Genomic DNA, 18427 nt, shown 5'->3' with positions numbered 1-18427 from the left:
ATAAGAAGAGCAGAACTATGCAGCATATAAAAAAGATTTACCCTTCCATAAATCTGTGATTTCTTAAATAATAGGTCAGTCTGGTTCAGGTGCATGAGCTTCAAGCAAAATCAAGATTATTATTTTAAAATTTTATTGCATATTTTTGTATCCAAGTTTGTATAGGTACATTGTGTTATACTGTATATTTTGTTAAACAAATTGTTTTAACTAAGTAACTACATATCATTTATTTCCTTATAAAATAAATGTTATTGAAAGTAATTAGTTTTTACTCAGTTTCTTGTAGGAATTTCATTTTCGCTTCCTTGCCTCTTTGTATGGCACCTTTAAATAGTTTGCAATATAGTTCAATTGCTGCTGGAGTGTCATCATTCCCTGGTACTGGGTAAGTGATTAAATTAGGATTACAATTTGTGTCTACAATGCCAATGGTAGGTATTAGCATCTTAGCACTATCTCTTACTGCTGTATGTTGACTTAAAATGTTATTCTGTGTGTTGAAGAATATGCAGAGATCTGGCAATCTTGTGACCGCACCAAACTGGTGGTTAGCATTTGTGAAGATGCCTCCACGCCAGAATCTAGTATGAGCATATTCCCCACATTCTTTTGCAGTTTTTTCAATAAGATGTGCGTTTAGTGCATTTCTGTTAAAGAAGCAGATTATACCACCTCTGTAGGCAATATGAGCTGTGAAGTTGAGAGCTTTACGGAGATGTTCTGCAGTAACGTCCAGGTCAAATATCAAGTGGCCAAGTCTAGAACCGTACAAGTATGGCCGCATGTAATCATTAAGGGAGCCCTCCTTGTGACCATAGTGCACTCTGGCATCAAACAAATCCTTTACAGTGAATAAATTGTGCACTTGGAAGTAGTCAGGGCTATCCAGGGGATTTTTTCTCGGTGGGTTAGCTTCTACAACAAAATAAACGGATTCTAATTGGGGCATTTCCTATGAAAAGGGACCTTATTGTCGATGGCGCTTATTATATCGGAGCATCGTTTATAATGGCGTAAGCGCCATCTACAATAAGGTCACTTTTTATAGGAAATACGACAATTAATTTAGGATTGTTTCAGTACCCAGTGAGAAAACGGGTTGACGGGTTGAGTTAGATACATATTTACTTGAATAGCAGCACCAATATTCAACAACAGATTCGTAAACTTTATTATTCTATATTATTGAAGTTCATACAACTTTTAGAACAGTGTATGTTACATACCTTCTGACACATTTTGCGGAGCTGCAGCCGCCTGCGTTGCTGTGGAACTGTTTCTTAATGATGCAAATCCAATTTTCACAGGTTGTCCTATAAATAAAAGTAATATTTTACTACAGTACCTTCGAGTATACTCGCAACCATATCGTACAAAACCTTTTTTATAGTACTTACGTAAAGTGCGTGGCAGCATTTTGGATTTTTATTAAGAATTAAACGCAAATAATAATTTGCAATGAATAGTAAAGTATATTTGGAATTATTTCACATACCACAAGAACTTGTATCGTAACAGAAAATAATATTTAGGTTAGATTTAGAAACATATGTCACAATGACAGTTACAGATAAGCTAAATAGCTTGAATAGAAGAAGAAAAAAAATCGAGGTATTTTTTAAATGGTCTTAAATAGCTTTTATATTTCAGTGTTTCCAGTCGAACCAAAAAACCTACAAATTGATGTAAATTTATATTTGAAAATATTCATACGATGGTTATTAAAACTTAGAATCGCTTGACGAAAGCTGATAAATAAAATTTTCTGTGATAATAATATAAAGCCTCCTCCACACTCCTGCGCGAATCGCGGCGCGAAGCCGCGAACGCGTGTGGATTGATTTCGCATATCTGCGACGTGTGCCCCACACTCGCGTCCGCGGATTCGCGCACGAGTGTGAAGCGAGCTTAAGAGCAAAAATTTTCACAGCTCCTTCGCAGCTCATAATTGTTTAAAAAAAAATCGTGGCTACATCACTACTAATGTCACTGTCAAATAAGTCAAATTCAAATATTACCATTACCACTTGAGATTTTAGGTCCGCGTCCCATTTAGCAGTGTATTTATATTATTTAAATTAAAAAGATTAAAATGGCAAAAACTAAAATTGAGGATGTCGATTTATATGCTATCCTTGATCTTACTATCAGCGCCACAGAATCGGAGGTAAGCAGTAGTGTGATGATGGTTTATGTGAAATCATTGTTTTTACCTTATAATTGAGCTATATATTGATTACTGCATTAAATTTCAGATCAAGAAAGCGTACCGCAAGAAAGCACTACAGTGCCATCCAGACAAAAATCCAGATGACCCAAAAGCAGCAGAAGCATTTCACGAGCTCTCAAGGGCTTTGGAGATCCTTACCGATGCCGCCGCCCGATCCGCCTATGACAAAGTATTGCGCGCTAAGGAAGCTGCAAAACTCAGGCATAAGGAACTCGACAGTAAGAGGCAGAAGCTCAAAGAAGACCTGGAAAGGAGAGAAAGAGAGGCTATGTCTGGGTCAGGAATGAATAATCTTACAGATGAGCAAAAACTGGCTGCTGAAATACAAAGATTGCAAAAGGAGGGCAGTAGACTTCTGCAAGAGGAACAAAAGAGAGTTAAAGAAGAAATACAGAGAAGCCTCGGCCGTCTGAGTGAGCCTGTGTGGGACTCTAGTTTAAACAGAATCAAGATTAAATGGAAAGCAGATAAAACAGATGAAAGCAATGGTGGTTATGATGAGCCAATATTGAGAAAGTTTTTGAAAAAGTATGGGGATATTGTAGCTTTAATTGTATCACCTAAGAAGAAGGGGAGTGCTTTAGTGGAGTTTGCTAATAAGGAGGCTTCAGACATGGCCATTGAATTTGAAAAAGGTAAAATTAATCAAAACATTAGAACCCAAAAAGTAATAGTAAAAAAAAACAGTTTTTTCTTTCTTTCTTTTTGTTCAGATCAAATTTAAAATGACTTGCATATTCATAAATAGCTTTAATGGTCTTATAAATTTTAGAAAAGAGAATTTATTTAATATGCGCACACTATATTATAGAGTCATAGACATATGTCTGCAGTAATACCCAATTGTACCCTTAGGTGTTATAAGTTTAAAAAAACTGTTATGGCGTTATTCATAATCGCATTACTGGGCCTGAATTAGCTATGAAGTTTGTCTTTATCTGTCATTTTGACTTGTATTTGTAAGAAAGGGACAAAACATAATTTAACTAAATCAGGTCCGTAAAGTTTTATGAATAAGGGGGTTAGTGTTTATACTAATAATTATTTTTCATTCCAGGTTTACCAGAAAACCCTCTCACATTGAAGTGGCTAAATGAGAAACCTGTACTAACCACGAAGCGGGAAGCTCCAGGGCCCTCACTGGTTTCAGACAGGGACTATGAGTCACTAGTGATGACTAAGATGAGGCAGGCAGCAGAGAGGCAGAGGCTCATAGAAGAAATGAAGAAGGCAGAATCATGACGAACTTAATAAATTATTTGACAAAACAAATAATTGTTTGATATTTTAATGCGTGTGACCCGCAACCCTCTCACTTGTGCCTGGCTATTATTTTGTATGTAATATTGACAAACAACATACCTGATAAAGTTATAATTATTAACAAAGTACGGCCCGCATCAATTTCGTTAACACGTGGCCCTTGGCTGCTAAAAGGTTGCCGACCGCTGCTTTAAAGTATACACGAGTTTCGATGTAGGGTAAAACACTAAAATATCAATGAACCAAATTACATGCCATTGTTGCTATATATTTCTTTGAGTATAATTGATATGTGAATATTATGGAACATAGACTGGATAAATTCACATAATAATTAGGAATTTAAAAAACAAAATTCATAAATAAAATGATTCCAATACTCTGTCACACTTTATTCTTACTAACTATATCAAATGGTTTCCATTCTCTTGAGAATTCTAGCACTTTTTGCCTTTGTTCATTACTTGGTTCCCTTTTAGGATTTTTCCACAAGTAGTGGTCCAGGTCTAGAATACCCCCAATTATTTCCTGCAAAACAATGAAGTATTATAGTAAATTCATACATTTTTGTACAAGTTGCGCAATATTGCACAATATTTTTCAAGAAAAAGTGTTTCTTTAATCATAAATAAAATTACCTCTGCAAAATTTTTTGGAAACAGTTGCTGATCTTCTATAACATGGGCAAAGCCAGGATCCATGGCAAAATCAACCCAAAAATATGGTAGCCCTTTGGGAACACCTTTCCTTATATTTTTCCCTTTTAATTCAACAACTTTCTTATTGACAGACCATTCTGCTTCACATTCCAGAAGTGCTTTCTTGAAGTAGATTGATGCCATGTCTCCTACATCTCTTGGCAATGGTATGCAATTTATTACCAAATGTGGGAATTTATGTAGCCTTGTTGCTGTTTCAAAAAACACAACATCTTTGTCTTGAGAGTTGAAGAATTTTGTGAGAGCTTGTCTGTAATTCTAAAAAAAAAAAAAAAAAAAGGTTGTGAACATTAAGGGTTAACTGGCCATAAATCAACTTATTATTTTATATAGGGGTTGGCCGGTTGAAGTATTTAGCAGATGGCGCCAGCATAGCTCGCCCTGTCAATCCCTAGAATTGTGTAAAATTTTTGTTTTTTATAATATAATTTTATGCCCTGGATGTCAGCCCTTTAAGCCAAATCTCATACAAAAAGGGGCAAGCTATGATGGTCGCTAACCCCATTGAATCTCACCATGATTTCCTCCCAAACATCTTCATCAACAGCAGTAACACATGTAGAATGCTGTATTGTAGAGATAATGCACTGTCCTTTCACCAGTGACTTCTTCGCAGGCAATGCCAAGTACACCTTAGTCCCGCAGCTAACCATGAGATGTTTCAACATGTTCTTAGAATCCAGGCAATATTCACATCCTTCCAGAGATCTCTCCATCTTGCTATGCATTTGAATAGCTCTCTGTTTCTCTCTCTCACTGTCCTTAGCTTCATTCCTGTTTTTGGATATCTCATCAGTGAATATGTCTTCCAGATCATCATTTGGATTCTTGTGTTTGGATGCAATTTTAGCGAGCTCTGCATCTTCATTATAATTGTCACCATATTTCTCTTCTTGGAACTGAAAAATAAATTAAAACATGCATGACATAAGCCTATTTTATGTACAGTTGGTATTCAGCCTATATATCTTGATAATTGCTATATTTTTGATGATTTCTAATTTTAAATATTTTATAGCAGACTTGGCAGACTATGTAGGTACAAAGAGAATATGCATGCAGACAGACACTCACCATTTGCTTAAGATTATATTTGTCATCATTGCCAAAGTACTTAGTCCTTTCTCCAGAAGCATGTGTTTCAGCCTTTCTCTTCCCCCCTTTACTCCTAGGGTCCCCACCTGACCCTTTGGTCAAAGGCCTACTATTACCCATACTGTTAGTAGACATCAGCATTACTCTATTATCCTCCTCCTCTTTGCCTGCATCTGGATTCTGTTTCCTGTATTCTCTAGCTGCTTCAAGTTTAGCTTTAAGTTCAGTAAGTAAAGTTGTGTTTCCCATAATTTCTGCTTTTACAATCTTTGCAGCTAATTTGTTCAGTTTTTCATCACTTAAATAGAGTTCATCCTTTTTAGAATCCTGCTTTGGTTCTACAGAATTTGTAGTGCTTGGTTTTGATTCTATGTCTTTGTTCCCAGGGGATTGATGTCTAAAATCTCTTTTGTTCTCCCTTTCATCCCTCCTGTTGTCATCCCTTGAATCCTTTCTGTGGTCATCCCTTGAATCCTTTCTGTGGTCATCCTTTGACTCTTTTCTGTAGTCATCTCTTGAGTCCCTTCTGTAGTCATCTCTCGAGTCCCTCCTGTAGTCATCTTTAGAGTCTCTTCTACTGTCCTCTCTTGAGCTACTCCTATGTTCCTCTTTTGACTCCCTATGTTCATCTCTTTTGCATTCTTTCCTCCAACCACCAGATTTGTGACTGTAAGAGCTACCGTAACTGCTACTTTTTCTTTTGTAATCTGTATCCGTGTAGGATGCTTTTGAACTAGAAGATCGATATAGATCTCCAGTTGATTCAGGTTTGAGAAATTGTCTAGATTTCCGGAAACTGTCAGGAGTTTGTGGTACACCTCCACCACCATCTTTCCAATAGGGGTTGAGTTCTCTACTGCTAGTTGCTGGGTTGTACGAATCAATGTTTTTCTTCTCTTCTTGTTTTGGCTTCCTTATATCATCCTTAGTGTATGTTTTCATCATACCTGTCATGGCCATCCAATCTTCTCGTTCAGCAGTAGTTTGCTTCGGTGCGGGCTCTTTTTCCACCCACTCATCCTCACTAGAGGTGCTGGAACTAGTGGACTGTAATTAAAATTAGCGGTTAAATGTATAAAAAGACTAATATTCTGATTTAGTAAGTTCTTTTTTTTTATTTAAGAATAAGAATATTTGTAATTGTATCCAACTACTTACGCTATGACGCTTTCGCTCACGTTTATCCTTATGTTTATTTTTCGTTTTGTGCTTATCTTTCTTCCGTTTTTCTTTCATTTTCGAACTCAACAATTGCCAATCAACGTTAAATATATTTAATTGTAATACAATTTAAAACATGTTTTTTTAGACTAGAGTATCTTCATACACTCACGCTGTCAATGTCATTGTCATTCTTAATCTTAAATGTAAAACATTGAACCAAAGACCACTTAAAAAACTGAGAAATAGGACATAATTTAGCATAACAGTCACACGTCAGTTGACTCATTTGACTTTTCCACAGAGTGGAGAGTTCTTGTTACGATCGTGTCCACAATGCGTTCAAGAATTCATTGAAGAATCCATAAAGCCATAACCGACTACCGCACCGCGACCTTAGTGCGGTCAAAATATCTCTTTCTCGCTTAAACTTACAGCTGCGTCCTTACCGCACGTAAGCCGACCACCTCATACACTCGATACGTGTGCCGCACCGCACTATGGTCGCGGTGCGGTGCGGTACTCTGTTACGGTTATAGACAGAAAAAACCGGTTCAAGATGAGTAAGTAAAACCGTACAACCCTAGCCCGGAATGCGCTTTTTTGCGTTTTGAGAGGTTTTGCGTGACAGTTTTGGTTGGGTGATAGAACGACGTGAATTTTAATACTTAACACAAGAGTCATGTTTTTATGTAAATCAAGCATTTCGACAGTGAAACATTAATATAAACAATACCGTCTATAGCCCGTTAATTCAATTAGTTTGATACGCAACGACATGGCCGCTCAGAATGTCATGGTTTCCATGGTGTAGACTATTTGGTATTCAGTTTGTGTTCACCAAGCAACAAAGTGTGCAAGTATTTAGGATATCGGAGGTTCGTATTGACATACACTTGTGGTCATTGTTCCCGTATAATAGCGCAGCGCACCTAGTTGTATATGAATAGTAATCGATTGTTTACGCATCTTATCTAGAAAGTAATGCTACGCTATTTTCCAGCTTTCTTTTTCTCGTTACATAAAGTGTTTCCGGTGCTTACTGTTATTACCGAGTCTAATGAAAAGCAAACACGCTTGGAGAGCTTTCGATTGACGTGTTTGGTCTAATAAAGGAACTTTATTGCAGCAATATAAATGAGCAGTATGTTTTCTAAGAAAAAGAAGAAGCCTCTTATTTCGCCGCCCAGTAATTTTGAACACAGAGTCCATACTGGCTTTGATAGACGAGAGGGCAAATTTGTTGGTCTACCACTGCAGTGGGCATCTCTTGTTGGAAACAATCAGGTAAAATAGTATATATCTCTTAATGTTTTAAAGTATGTACTTACACATTGCATACAAATCACAATAATCAAAATTTTTATTTTGCAGATACTGAAGTCAACAAACAGACCACTGCCAATGGTAGATCCTTCTGAAATTACCCCCACGGAAATCCTAGACTTAAAAACCATAGTAAGAGGTGACCACAGAACTGCCTCCGTATCCTCTCTAATTTCCACTCCATCGCAAGTGCTACCAAACCTTCCAGTACAACCTGTGCAAAATGGTGTCATATTGCCAAAAACATCAAATGTTGCAAGATCAAATTCATTGAGAAGTAGTAGTCCCCCTAGAATAAGAAGAGATTTCCGGAATCAGCCTAATGTTCCACCCGCAGTCCCTGAAGAGTCCCCACCTGTACCACCAGCCCCAACACAGTATCCCAGTTTACGAAGAGAACACAGCAATTACACTCTAAATAAACCTATAGCCGAGTCACCTACGGAGTGGGCTCAGCATACACACGAGGCCACAGTCAGGCCTGTGTCGGAGCTGAATGACAACCACCATGCTACCATGACCTACCAGAATGTACAGAATGCCAATGTACCTTATCAACACAACCACCCACCGAAGCAGATGTCTCATAGTAGCATGCACCGAGGGCTCAATGGAAATAATGCCAATATGGGTAAGTAATATTACTTATTATTTTAATCATTCAAGTATTTAATAGTAAAAAGGATGTAAGCTTCCTTTGAAAGGACATGTATTATTGGTTGTAATACTGGGACTGGGGTAACAGAATTTCTATCTAAAATTAAGAATTTTGAATTCAAGTTAAGACCAATGCTTTAAAATGATGGGTTGTTATAAAGTTGAACCTATAATTATTTTAATAAGTAGGCTAAACTGAATTAGGTTACCTTTATCAAGTTCTCGAAACTAGAATAGTAATTAATAAGAGATAAAGCTTCAAATTTAACCTTATTTGATGTCATATCAAGTGGTAATTAACTGTTAAGTTTGATTATTTAGTTTAGATTAGACAGGCAATTGATGTATGTAAAGAAGTGTTATTTTTAAAAGAATTTAAATTTATACTTAGACTATGTGTTCTTATATGCAACTTTTCCTCTGAAACATCATTTTGGGAATATAGTATACTAAAAAATATGAGACACAAAGTTTCTGATTTTTTATAGTGAGAGAAACAATTTTAAACTATGATAGTTTACTGGACCTGAACCACTCGGCTATCCGGTCATGGTGGCATGGGTTGAAATTTCCAAATATATGATAATTTCCTAAGGCTTGTGGCGCTCCCGTGGCCATCTCTAACGTTCAACCTTCTATAGTTCGTTTTTTTAGCATTAGAAATAAGGTAAACAATCTTGACGTGTATTTTTGTTAAAAAAATATTGAAAAACGCCTTTAAAAAATTAGTTTCTATTACTTATGAAAGCAAAGGAATGTAAAAGATCGTATATGATTTATAATTGTAACAAATTTGCTGTGACTTATTTTTCAAGTGATTTTTAGTAAAAAGACACGTCAAGATCGCTCACCTTCTTTCTAATGCTATAAAAAACGAACTATAACCAAATCAAACTCATGTGATTACGGGCTAGCGAAAGTAGCGAAGAGAGATGGCACATTAATGGTCGGTTGCACCAACTGTTTGTCATTGTTAAAGAGTTCGCTAAATTTTATAGTATGGAAAGTTTCATAGTAAACTGCCGCGGCGCGCCGGGTGACGTTGATCAGTCTGTCAAGTGCGGATGGTGCAACTGGCACTTATAGTGCTACTTGCCTGTGATTAAAAAACTACAAACCATATAGGGTGGATTCCTTCAAAAGCGCCAATATCAAAATATTTATTTTATACATGTGTCCTTAGGTGACATTGGCTTGGAGTAATGATAAAACTAATATATTACTTTGGGATTTATTTAAAAGTGAATGGTTACAATACCTGGGCATAGTATATTTGAATTCCAACCATATGTATTTGTCGAACAGGTGAACCATACGGCGCGCGAGCCGCGCACGCGCCGGGCGCACCGGGCGCACTGGGCGCGGCGCACCTGCCGCTCGCTGCCTCCAAGCACGAGCTGAGGTTGACTCATGAGCAGGTAACTACTCAATTTATTCACTAGCTCCTGTCTGCGACTTACCACTCCCATAATAAATTCCACCCCTCCTGTCACCCCCTTAATTGATAGTGTAGCCGCCGTGCAGGTCTCGACGACAAATAAAAATACTTCGATTTGAAGTAAACTTATAATTAATAGGTGCTGGTTACTTTACAAGGTACAGTTGACGTAAACGCTTAAAAGTGTAGAAGTGGTGTTATGGTATGGAGGCTGATGCGAGTGATTAAGCTAATTTTGAATGGTAAAAAGGTAGTCTAAATTTAGGTGCCTCTAATTGGCCGCGATACAGGTTATGTGGAGCGCTCCTATTGATGCATTTAAATAAGCATAGTAAGCGAGCCCGACGGCTGCGTTTAGCTACTGCATTATACAAATAAAAGGTTGCGTTCGCAATAGATAGTTTCCGAGATAAAAACTATCCTATTCCTATGTCAAAATACGACTCAAAAATCTCCATATCAAATTCATCTAAATCGGTTGATGCGTGAAGAGGTAACAGACAGACAGACAGTATATTAGTATGGATAATAATGATTGGCGAGGCAAACATATTTGTTTCTTATTACAGAAATTAATGCTGTAACTGTACATTCATGGACTTACTTTGTTTGATGAACCATTCAGGTTCGACGTTTCATAGTGCAAGTATTGTACCTAAATTGCTTAACAGTGAAAGCCCGTGATCGTACTTTCCTCAAACTTTACCCTTCATTTATCAGATTATAAATACAACTTTTCTCTCAATTTAGCTCGATCTATGCGTTACAGTTTGCATTAAAAAAATAAAATCCTCGATTACACCAATTACAATTACCACACTGTTAAATAACAATTCATTATTTTAGCCAAGATATAAGGTCCACCGATTGTCATTTAAGGTGTGGTTAAATACATATTAATTTAAAACAGGTTTGCAAGGTGCTTCAAACTCAATAGTGGTTACAGGAAATTGGATAATTCCTGCGCCTGCGCTAATGTGCAGGTTGTGGCATATGTCCATTTCAACATCGACACTTGTGAGTTGTGTCGTATTACTTTGTTGCAGGTGTAATGCTATGTTTATAATTATGGATGCATTCAACTGTTAGCAATCATTTAAAATAAATTCTTTTCTGATAAATTATTACTTATAAACTGAAATCTGGCCGTTGGGTTCGAATCCGGCCTCCGCTGATTTAGGGCTTGGTCACTTTCTAGCTTTTTTTTTGATAAATTGTATATTGTTTGTTAAGGTGTGACAATAAACAATTTTTATTTATGAAATAAAACTATGAAAACGGATTATATCGCGTGACCCGTTGACCACGAACGCTGTAAAGGGTTCGAAAGGTCGGGATGTATTATAAATTCAATATACGCAATATAATCCGTTTTCATAGTTTTATTTCATGAGTAACTATCGCGGTAACCGAAGACAATTTTTATTTATTTATTTATAATGTTAAGAGTGATGATAGCGGCAGTTAAGCTCTAGGGGGCTTTGTTCGCTGTCATATTTAAGTTCGCCTTTGTACAAATGATGTGTGTTTTTTCCTGTTTTATGTTTCTTTTTGTACTATAAAGAGTTTTACTACTACTACTACAATTTTTTTAAATGTATTACATATATGCTTTGTGTTGTTAAAAAAATACCACAATCAAGTTTATGTCATAGAAGCATTTGTCTGAAAGATTTTGCTAATACAATGGCTATGCGTTAAGATCATAATAAAATGTTGTATGTTCAGTTCCGCGCAGCGCTCCGCCTGGTAGTCAGCGAGGGCGACCCGCGCTCCACGCTCTCCGGCTTCAGCAAGATCGGCGAGGGCTCCACCGGCGTGGTGTGCGCCGCCACCGACTCCCGCACGCGCCGCCGCGTCGCCGTCAAGATGATGAACCTGCGCAAGCAGCAGCGGCGAGAGCTGCTGTTCAACGAAGTGGTGAGTTGGTCCAATCGACCGCTAGATGTCGCTGTACTGCGCGGCGCGATTCCTACATCGTGCTATCGGTGTATCGACGTAGAATCGACATCAGGGGCCGATTGCATAAAAACTTGTATCTAATAATATTAGCGGAAGTCTTTTTCTAATCAATCGGCCCCTGGTGAGTTGACTCAATCGTCCAGTAGATGTCTGTGTACTGCGCGGCGCCATTCCTACATTACGCTAACGACGTATAATCTACAATTCTACATAAAATCATGAAGTCCTCTTGCCATTTAGGTATTATAGGTCAAACCAATTTGTCAGTCAGTAACAACCAGGAAAATCATATTCATCCCTTTCTTTTGGGCGCTAGTACTAGTGTAAGACAAAGATGGTATGATTCTCTCTGTCTATGTTTGAAATGAGACAGTCCTTTGACAAACTATAGTTGTTTAACTTGTTTGATTTTTCTGCTTTATACGGCTGCCTGAAGTGCCCGAGCCGTAATTCCTTTTTCGAATTTACTAAGTTATATTTTTATGTTTCACAGGTCATAATGCGCGACTACCCTCACCCTCATATCGTAGAAATGCACGCGTCCTACTTGGTTGGCGACGAGCTGTGGGTAGTCATGGAATACATGGCCGGCGGGGCGCTAACCGACGTGGTCACTCGTGCAAGAATGGACCCGGAACAGATTGCTACTGTCACCAAGCAGTGTCTAAAGGTAGGTACAATCTCTCTGATTTCAATACAGACTTTATTAAAAATGTATTGTGATAAGTTTTAGAAAATCTAAACTGAAAAATTATCTGCAGACTTTTTTACCCGAGTCCCAGCCATAGATAATGTCACAAACCTCTACACCTCTTTTTGACTTTTCATACATTCTGTATGAATGAAATAAAAACGACTACTCGCCCGTAGTACTTGAGGTAACTTCTACGGGATTTCGCCTCCGCGGGACGGGTTAAATGTGATTTTTACCTGACTATGACTAAGTCAGAATGATGGGTTATGATTAATTCAACTATTACCTAACATATTTTTTTATTTTCCAGGCTCTAGCGTTCCTCCACGGACAAGGCGTGATACACCGAGACATTAAGTCTGATTCGATACTTCTCACTGCGGACGGCAGGGTCAAACTATCGGACTTTGGTTTCTGTGCTCAAGTCTCTCAGGTAAATTATAAACTGTAATAGATGTCATATATTAAAGAAAAAGTGACGAAGCCCTCCAGTGGTGAAGGCTGGATTCGAACCGGCGTCTTTAGCTATCGCGGCGTTAGCCTTGAACCTCTAGGCCCTAGGGCATCCCGCCACGGCGGTACCTGTCCCAATTTCTCGACTATATGCCATCTTAGTAAGACTACGCGTCTTTGACCAACTCTAAGGGCAAGCAATGCAAAAAAACGCAAATCAAAATATTTAATAAAATAATTTGATTTGTTCCCAAAGTTGTTCTTTCAGGTAAAGTTTTAAAAGTTTACTATCATCATAGACAATGACTGAGCGCCACTTTCACCATCCCATTAAACCCGAAGTTAACCGGTTAAACCTGGAGTTACCATGGTTACCAGTACAATTTGACACGGGTTAACGGTTTAACCGCTTAACCCTGGGTTAATGGGATGGTGCAAGTGGCGCTAAAGTGTTGTAAAGTATTTAAATCGCAACTTTGAACGGTTAAATAGATGGCCCGCTAGCCCGCTACAGTGGCATATACGTTGACTCTTCAACCCAGGCAAACATTAGCGCCTCACAACTAAGTTAGTCTGTAAACTAGAGGCTGTTTAGCGCTGTCTTTCCCAGGGGTCAATATTGCCTCGTCAATACGTTACGTGTATTAGTAATGTTACTAAAACTGTCTTATTATAGTTAGTCAAACTAAATTGTCAGTAAATAAGAACAAACAAAACTATACTGATCCTTTTCTTTCGGGTGCTAGTACTAGTGTAAGACAAAGATAGTATGATTCTCTCTGTCTATATTTGAAATAACAAACCTCCTTCTTTCCTTCAAGTCCTTTGACAAACTATAAATCGCCGAAAGCTCTAAAATACTAGTACGGAAATATACTCTTCTCTGGTTTCGTAATATGTTTAGTGATAACAAGTCCATTTGTTCTTTCCAGGAGCTTCCAAAACGCAAATCCCTAGTCGGCACGCCATATTGGATGTCACCCGAAGTGATATCGCGGTTGCCGTACGGGCCCGAGGTGGACGTGTGGTCGCTCGGCATCATGATGGTGGAGATGGTCGACGGGGAACCGCCGTTCTTCAACGAGCCTCCCTTGCAGGTACGAATAACAATAGAAAACCGGCCAAGTGCGAGTCGGACTCGCGCACCGAGGGTTCCGTACTTTTTAGTATTTGCTGTTATAGCGGCAACAGAAATACATCATCTGTGAACATTTTAACTGTCTAGCTATCACGGTTCATGAGATACAGCCTGGTGACAGACAGACAGACGGACGGACAGCGGAGTCTTAGTAATAGGGTCCCGTTTTTACCCTTTGGGTACGGAACCCTAATAATAGGGTAAGCTTTCTCCAAAAAGCGCTAGTGGACTAGCGGTAAAAGCGTGCACTTTCAATCCGGAGGTCGCGGGTTCAAACCCCGGCTCGTACCAATGAGTTTCTCGGACCTTATGTACGAAATATCATTTGATATTTACCAGTCGCTTTTTGGTGAAGGAAAAGAACGTGAGGAAACCGGACTAATCCTAACAAGTCCTAGTTCCTTGCCATTTCCCGGCCTTTGCAATAATGTAATATTTCTCTAAAATGCTTCAATTTGCGTCTTATTGTAGCAAAAATAGTACGGGAAGATCTTTGTCAAACTCAAATATAAAAAATCACCCTATACATGAAATTAACAGCGCCCTCTTGACAATGATCATATATCACTGGTCAGGCTCCATTTGTGTCATTCAAACGCTTTTTTAACGTGCGTTGTAAAAGCGCTCGTGCGTAAGAGGCCTTAAGGGTGGTATTCCACCTGTACAATTTCTTTGTCCAATGTGTATTTGCGTCTTACATTTTGTTTAGTGAGATAGTAAGACGCAATGCATATTGGACCAAGAAATTGTACAGGTGGCATACCAACCTAAGAAGAAACAATGCATTTGCCAAGTATAGCCGTCAAACAACTGTCAGTAGAAAAAGGCGCGAAATTCAAAATTTCTATGGGACGATTGCCCTTTGCGCCTAAATATTTTAAATTTGCCGCTTTTTTTCTACTGACGGAAATGACTTGACAGACTATTAAATTATTGAAGCCAATTATTAAAGCCGCATGCACACGGCCCGGTACAGCTATCATTTCAAGCTGTAGAATAGAGTGAGATAGGGAGACAATGACCCTAATATATTTCTCGTTCTTGCAGGATCATTTTGTAAGATCGTGCGTAAACTGCTTAATATAATCAAAGACTATACAACTTTTTTTTAAGGATTACAGGTTTGCAAAATCAGCGTTTTAAAAATTGCCTTAATTAGTTTTAACTTTTCTTTTTTTTCTTAATAAAAATAAAAATATATTAAAGAGGGAAAATAAATAGTTTATGGCGTTTATCATGTTGCGATTCGAGTACGAGTGATGCTTGATGCTTGACATACGAATGGTTAAATAGGGTTAAGTAATTGATGTTTGGCTTTCCATTACATTAGTTTACTAGATAATTATTAGAAAAACATAGATAGCAGTTTTTTTAAACACAAGTTCTATTTAATAAATCGGATAGAGATATAAAAAGTAGGTGAGTTGACCGTGACATCATTATATAATGTTTTATATAAATTCCATATAGGGCATGAATCTGATATAACTGGATCGGGTATGAATAGTTGGGGGAAATGTCTGAACGGGATAGTCTTATAATGATGTATCTTTCAGTAGGAGTAGCAGAGAAAGCGCTGTTATTGTTTGTCCTTGTCCGTCTCAATTTTTTTTTAATTCCCCACCGTAAATTTAGTATGGTTTCTGGTGGGCTACAAATCTAATTGACCAATCATATTGTCGTTTTGCGTATGTTCTGTCCCTCACGGGCGCACGCGTATAGCTCATCTATGTAATGCTAGATCTATGATATAGGGTATTTGACTACGAGTCAAATCAGTTTCTTTTTAGGGTTCCGTACCCAAAGGGTAAAAACTCCGCTGTCCGTCTGTCTGTCTGTCACCAGGCTGTATCTCATGAACCGTGATAGCTAGATAGTTGAAATTTTCACAGATGATGTATTTCTGTTGCCGCTATAACAACAAATACTAAAAACAGAATAATATAAATATTTAAATGGGGCTCCCATACAACAAACGTGATTTTTTTTGCTGTTTTTTTTCGTAATGGTACGGAACCCTTCGTGCGCGAGTCCGACTCGCACTTGGCCGGTTTTTTCGAACTGTCAAACGATTTTGCTACTATGTAATTTATATGAAACACTAGCATGTGACGTCACAATCAAATTACCTAATCTTTATAGTTTTATACGGGTTTTAAAATATAAATTGTACCTAAAAATAACTGCTGTCTACATTTCTCTATTAATCTTCTGGTGCTTTATTTCATGCATGGTGTAAAATAATTAATTTTAAATATGTGCAGTCAAATACCCTATTAATGACACTGAGCTGTTTGTATTCGTTGCAATTCCAAATATCCAAATATATTCAGTTATTCTTTCAACTATTTATATTAGTTACCTAACATTTTCATAATAGAAATAAGTCGCTTAAAGTTACGCCTTATGTTCTAATTACATTAGTTACATTTTCTAAAACAGAAACTTAAGAGTAAATTTGCTTTTGATAATACAAATGTATTGCGGCAAGCGATCAAGACGTTATCGAGCATATCTCTACATCACGGTGCTTGCTCGTATATCAGCTGTATTTCGGCGAGGTACGTTTATATTCGCACATTTAGTTTCGCGAGGCGACAGAGCGTTCTCACATTGTGAGCGACTTAAAAGGAGCAGGACCATAAAGTAAAAGGTACCTTTTTACATTTTTTTTTAAATTTAATTACTATTTGTCGCTCAAAAGAAAGCGTTAATGTTAAAAATGAAAGTACTTTATGTCATAGGGCATTTTCTAGGAGCAGTTTTTTTCCAAAAGTCACCCGACATTCGATATCGGATCGCACAACGTGAAAGCGCTCGCAAGTCTTTGCGCATTCGTCTAGTGAACCATTTTATGTTTGTCCTGCAGGCGATGCGTCGCATCCGCGACATGCCGCCCCCACGCCCCCGCGGCGCCGCGCGCTGCCCCGCGGACCTGCTGGGCTTCATAGAGAGCGCATTAGTACGCGACCCGGCGCAGCGCCTCGCGGCCGCGCGCCTGCTGCAGCACCCCTTCCTGCGCCGCGCCGGCCCGCCCGCGCTGCTCGTGCCGCTCATGCCGCCGCCGCCGAGGCCCGCCCCCGCCACCTGTGAGTATACACGACACAAGCATAGACCCGCGCCTGCTGCAGCACCCCTTCCTGCGCCGCGCCGGCCCGCCCGCGCTGCTCGTGCCGCTCATGCCGCCGCCGCCGAGGCCCGCCCCCGCCACCTGTGAGTATACACGACACAAGCATAGACCCGCGCCTGCTGCAGCACCCCTTCCTGCGCCGCGCCGGCCCGCCCGCGCTGCTCGTGCCGCTCATGCCGCCGCCGCCGAGGCCCGCCCCCGCCACCTGTGAGTATACACGACACAAGCATAGACCCGCGCCTGCTGCAGCACCCCTTCCTGCGCCGCGCCGGCCCGCCCGCGCTGCTCGTGCCGCTCATGCCGCCGCCGCCGAGGCCCGCCCCCGCCACCTGTGAGTATACACGACACAAGCATAGACCCGCGCCTGCTGCAGCACCCCTTCCTGCGCCGCGCCGGCCCGCCCGCGCTGCTCGTGCCGCTCATGCCGCCGCCGCCGAGGCCCGCCCCCGCCACCTGTGAGTATACACGACACAAGCATAGACCCGCGCCTGCTGCAGCACCCCTTCCTGCGCCGCGCCGGCCCGCCCGCGCTGCTCGTGCCGCTCATGCCGCCGCCGCCGAGGCCCGCCCCCGCCACCTGTGAGTATACACGACACAAGCATAGACCCGCGCCTGCTGCAGCACCCCTTCCTGCGCCGCGCCGGCCCGCCCGCGCTGCTCGTGCCGCTCATGCCGCCGCCGCCGAGGCCCGCCCCCGCCACCTGTGAGTATACACGACACAAGCATAGACCCGCGCCTGCTGCAGCACCCCTTCCTGCGCCGCGCCGGCCCGCCCGCGCTGCTCGTGCCGCTCATGCCGCCGCCGCCGAGGCCCGCCCCCGCCACCTGTGAGTATACACGACACAAGCATAGACCCGCGCCTGCTGCAGCACCCCTTCCTGCGCCGCGCCGGCCCGCCCGCGCTGCTCGTGCCGCTCATGCCGCCGCCGCCGAGGCCCGCCCCCGCCACCTGTGAGTATACACGACACAAGCATAGACCCGCGCCTGCTGCAGCACCCCTTCCTGCGCCGCGCCGGCCCGCCCGCGCTGCTCGTGCCGCTCATGCCGCCGCCGCCGAGGCCCGCCCCCGCCACCTGTGAGTATACACGACACAAGCATAGACCCGCGCCTGCTGCAGCACCCCTTCCTGCGCCGCGCCGGCCCGCCCGCGCTGCTCGT

The 18427-nt window shown here is 40.7% G+C and overlaps 3 protein-coding genes across 3 annotated transcripts; 1 reads left to right on the top strand and 2 right to left on the bottom strand.

Annotated features, from left to right (window-relative positions):
* Nucleotides 1-127: 127 nt before the first annotated feature.
* LOC134747844 (small ribosomal subunit protein uS2m) lies at nt 128-1547 on the bottom strand. The gene is made up of 3 exons (XM_063682487.1): nt 1401-1547; nt 1230-1316; nt 128-918 (listed from the first exon to the last, which is right to left on the bottom strand). The coding sequence occupies exons 1-3, from the start codon at nt 1417-1419 to the stop codon at nt 272-274; spliced, it is 753 nt and encodes a 250-aa protein (XP_063538557.1). The 5' UTR covers nt 1420-1547; the 3' UTR covers nt 128-271.
* Nucleotides 1548-2009: 462 nt separating this feature from the next.
* LOC134747842 (dnaJ homolog subfamily C member 17) lies at nt 2010-3508 on the top strand. The gene is made up of 3 exons (XM_063682485.1): nt 2010-2170; nt 2259-2868; nt 3291-3508. The coding sequence occupies exons 1-3, from the start codon at nt 2096-2098 to the stop codon at nt 3473-3475; spliced, it is 870 nt and encodes a 289-aa protein (XP_063538555.1). The 5' UTR covers nt 2010-2095; the 3' UTR covers nt 3476-3508.
* A 365-nt stretch (nt 3509-3873) lies between these two features.
* Nucleotides 3874-6626, bottom strand: LOC134747841 (CWF19-like protein 2 homolog). Its single transcript, XM_063682484.1, has 5 exons — nt 6469-6626; nt 5290-6357; nt 4731-5114; nt 4135-4473; nt 3874-4024 (listed from the first exon to the last, which is right to left on the bottom strand). Exons 1-5 carry the CDS (start codon nt 6544-6546, stop codon nt 3881-3883), a joined length of 2013 nt encoding a protein of 670 aa, XP_063538554.1. The 5' UTR covers nt 6547-6626; the 3' UTR covers nt 3874-3880.
* Nucleotides 6627-18427: the final 11801 nt, after the last annotated feature.

This window comes from Cydia strobilella, chromosome 15 (assembly GCF_947568885.1).
Source record: "Cydia strobilella chromosome 15, ilCydStro3.1, whole genome shotgun sequence".
NCBI classification, from domain to species: Eukaryota; Metazoa; Arthropoda; class Insecta; order Lepidoptera; family Tortricidae; genus Cydia; species Cydia strobilella.
This window is presented reverse-complemented; position numbering and strand designations above follow the sequence as displayed.

Excerpts from the sequence above, each read along its gene's own strand:
- LOC134747844 (XM_063682487.1), bottom strand. Across the intron at positions 919-1,229 it reads TCCGCAAAATGTGTCAGAAG|AAGCTAACCCACCGAGAAAA; the intron begins GTATGTAACATA and ends ATTTTGTTGTAG.
- LOC134747842 (XM_063682485.1), top strand. The coding sequence starts at position 2,096 with ATGGCAAAAACTAAAATTGAGGATGTCGATTTATATGCTATCCTTGAT. Across the intron at positions 2,171-2,258 it reads TCAGCGCCACAGAATCGGAG|ATCAAGAAAGCGTACCGCAA; the intron begins GTAAGCAGTAGT and ends ATTAAATTTCAG. Across the intron at positions 2,869-3,290 it reads GGCCATTGAATTTGAAAAAG|GTTTACCAGAAAACCCTCTC; the intron begins GTAAAATTAATC and ends TTTTCATTCCAG.
- LOC134747841 (XM_063682484.1), bottom strand. The coding sequence starts at position 6,546 with ATGAAAGAAAAACGGAAGAAAGATAAGCACAAAACGAAAAATAAACAT. Across the intron at positions 6,358-6,468 it reads GTGAGCGAAAGCGTCATAGC|TCCACTAGTTCCAGCACCTC; the intron begins GTAAGTAGTTGG and ends TTTTAATTACAG. Across the intron at positions 4,025-4,134 it reads TTCCAAAAAATTTTGCAGAG|GAAATAATTGGGGGTATTCT; the intron begins GTAATTTTATTT and ends ATTGTTTTGCAG.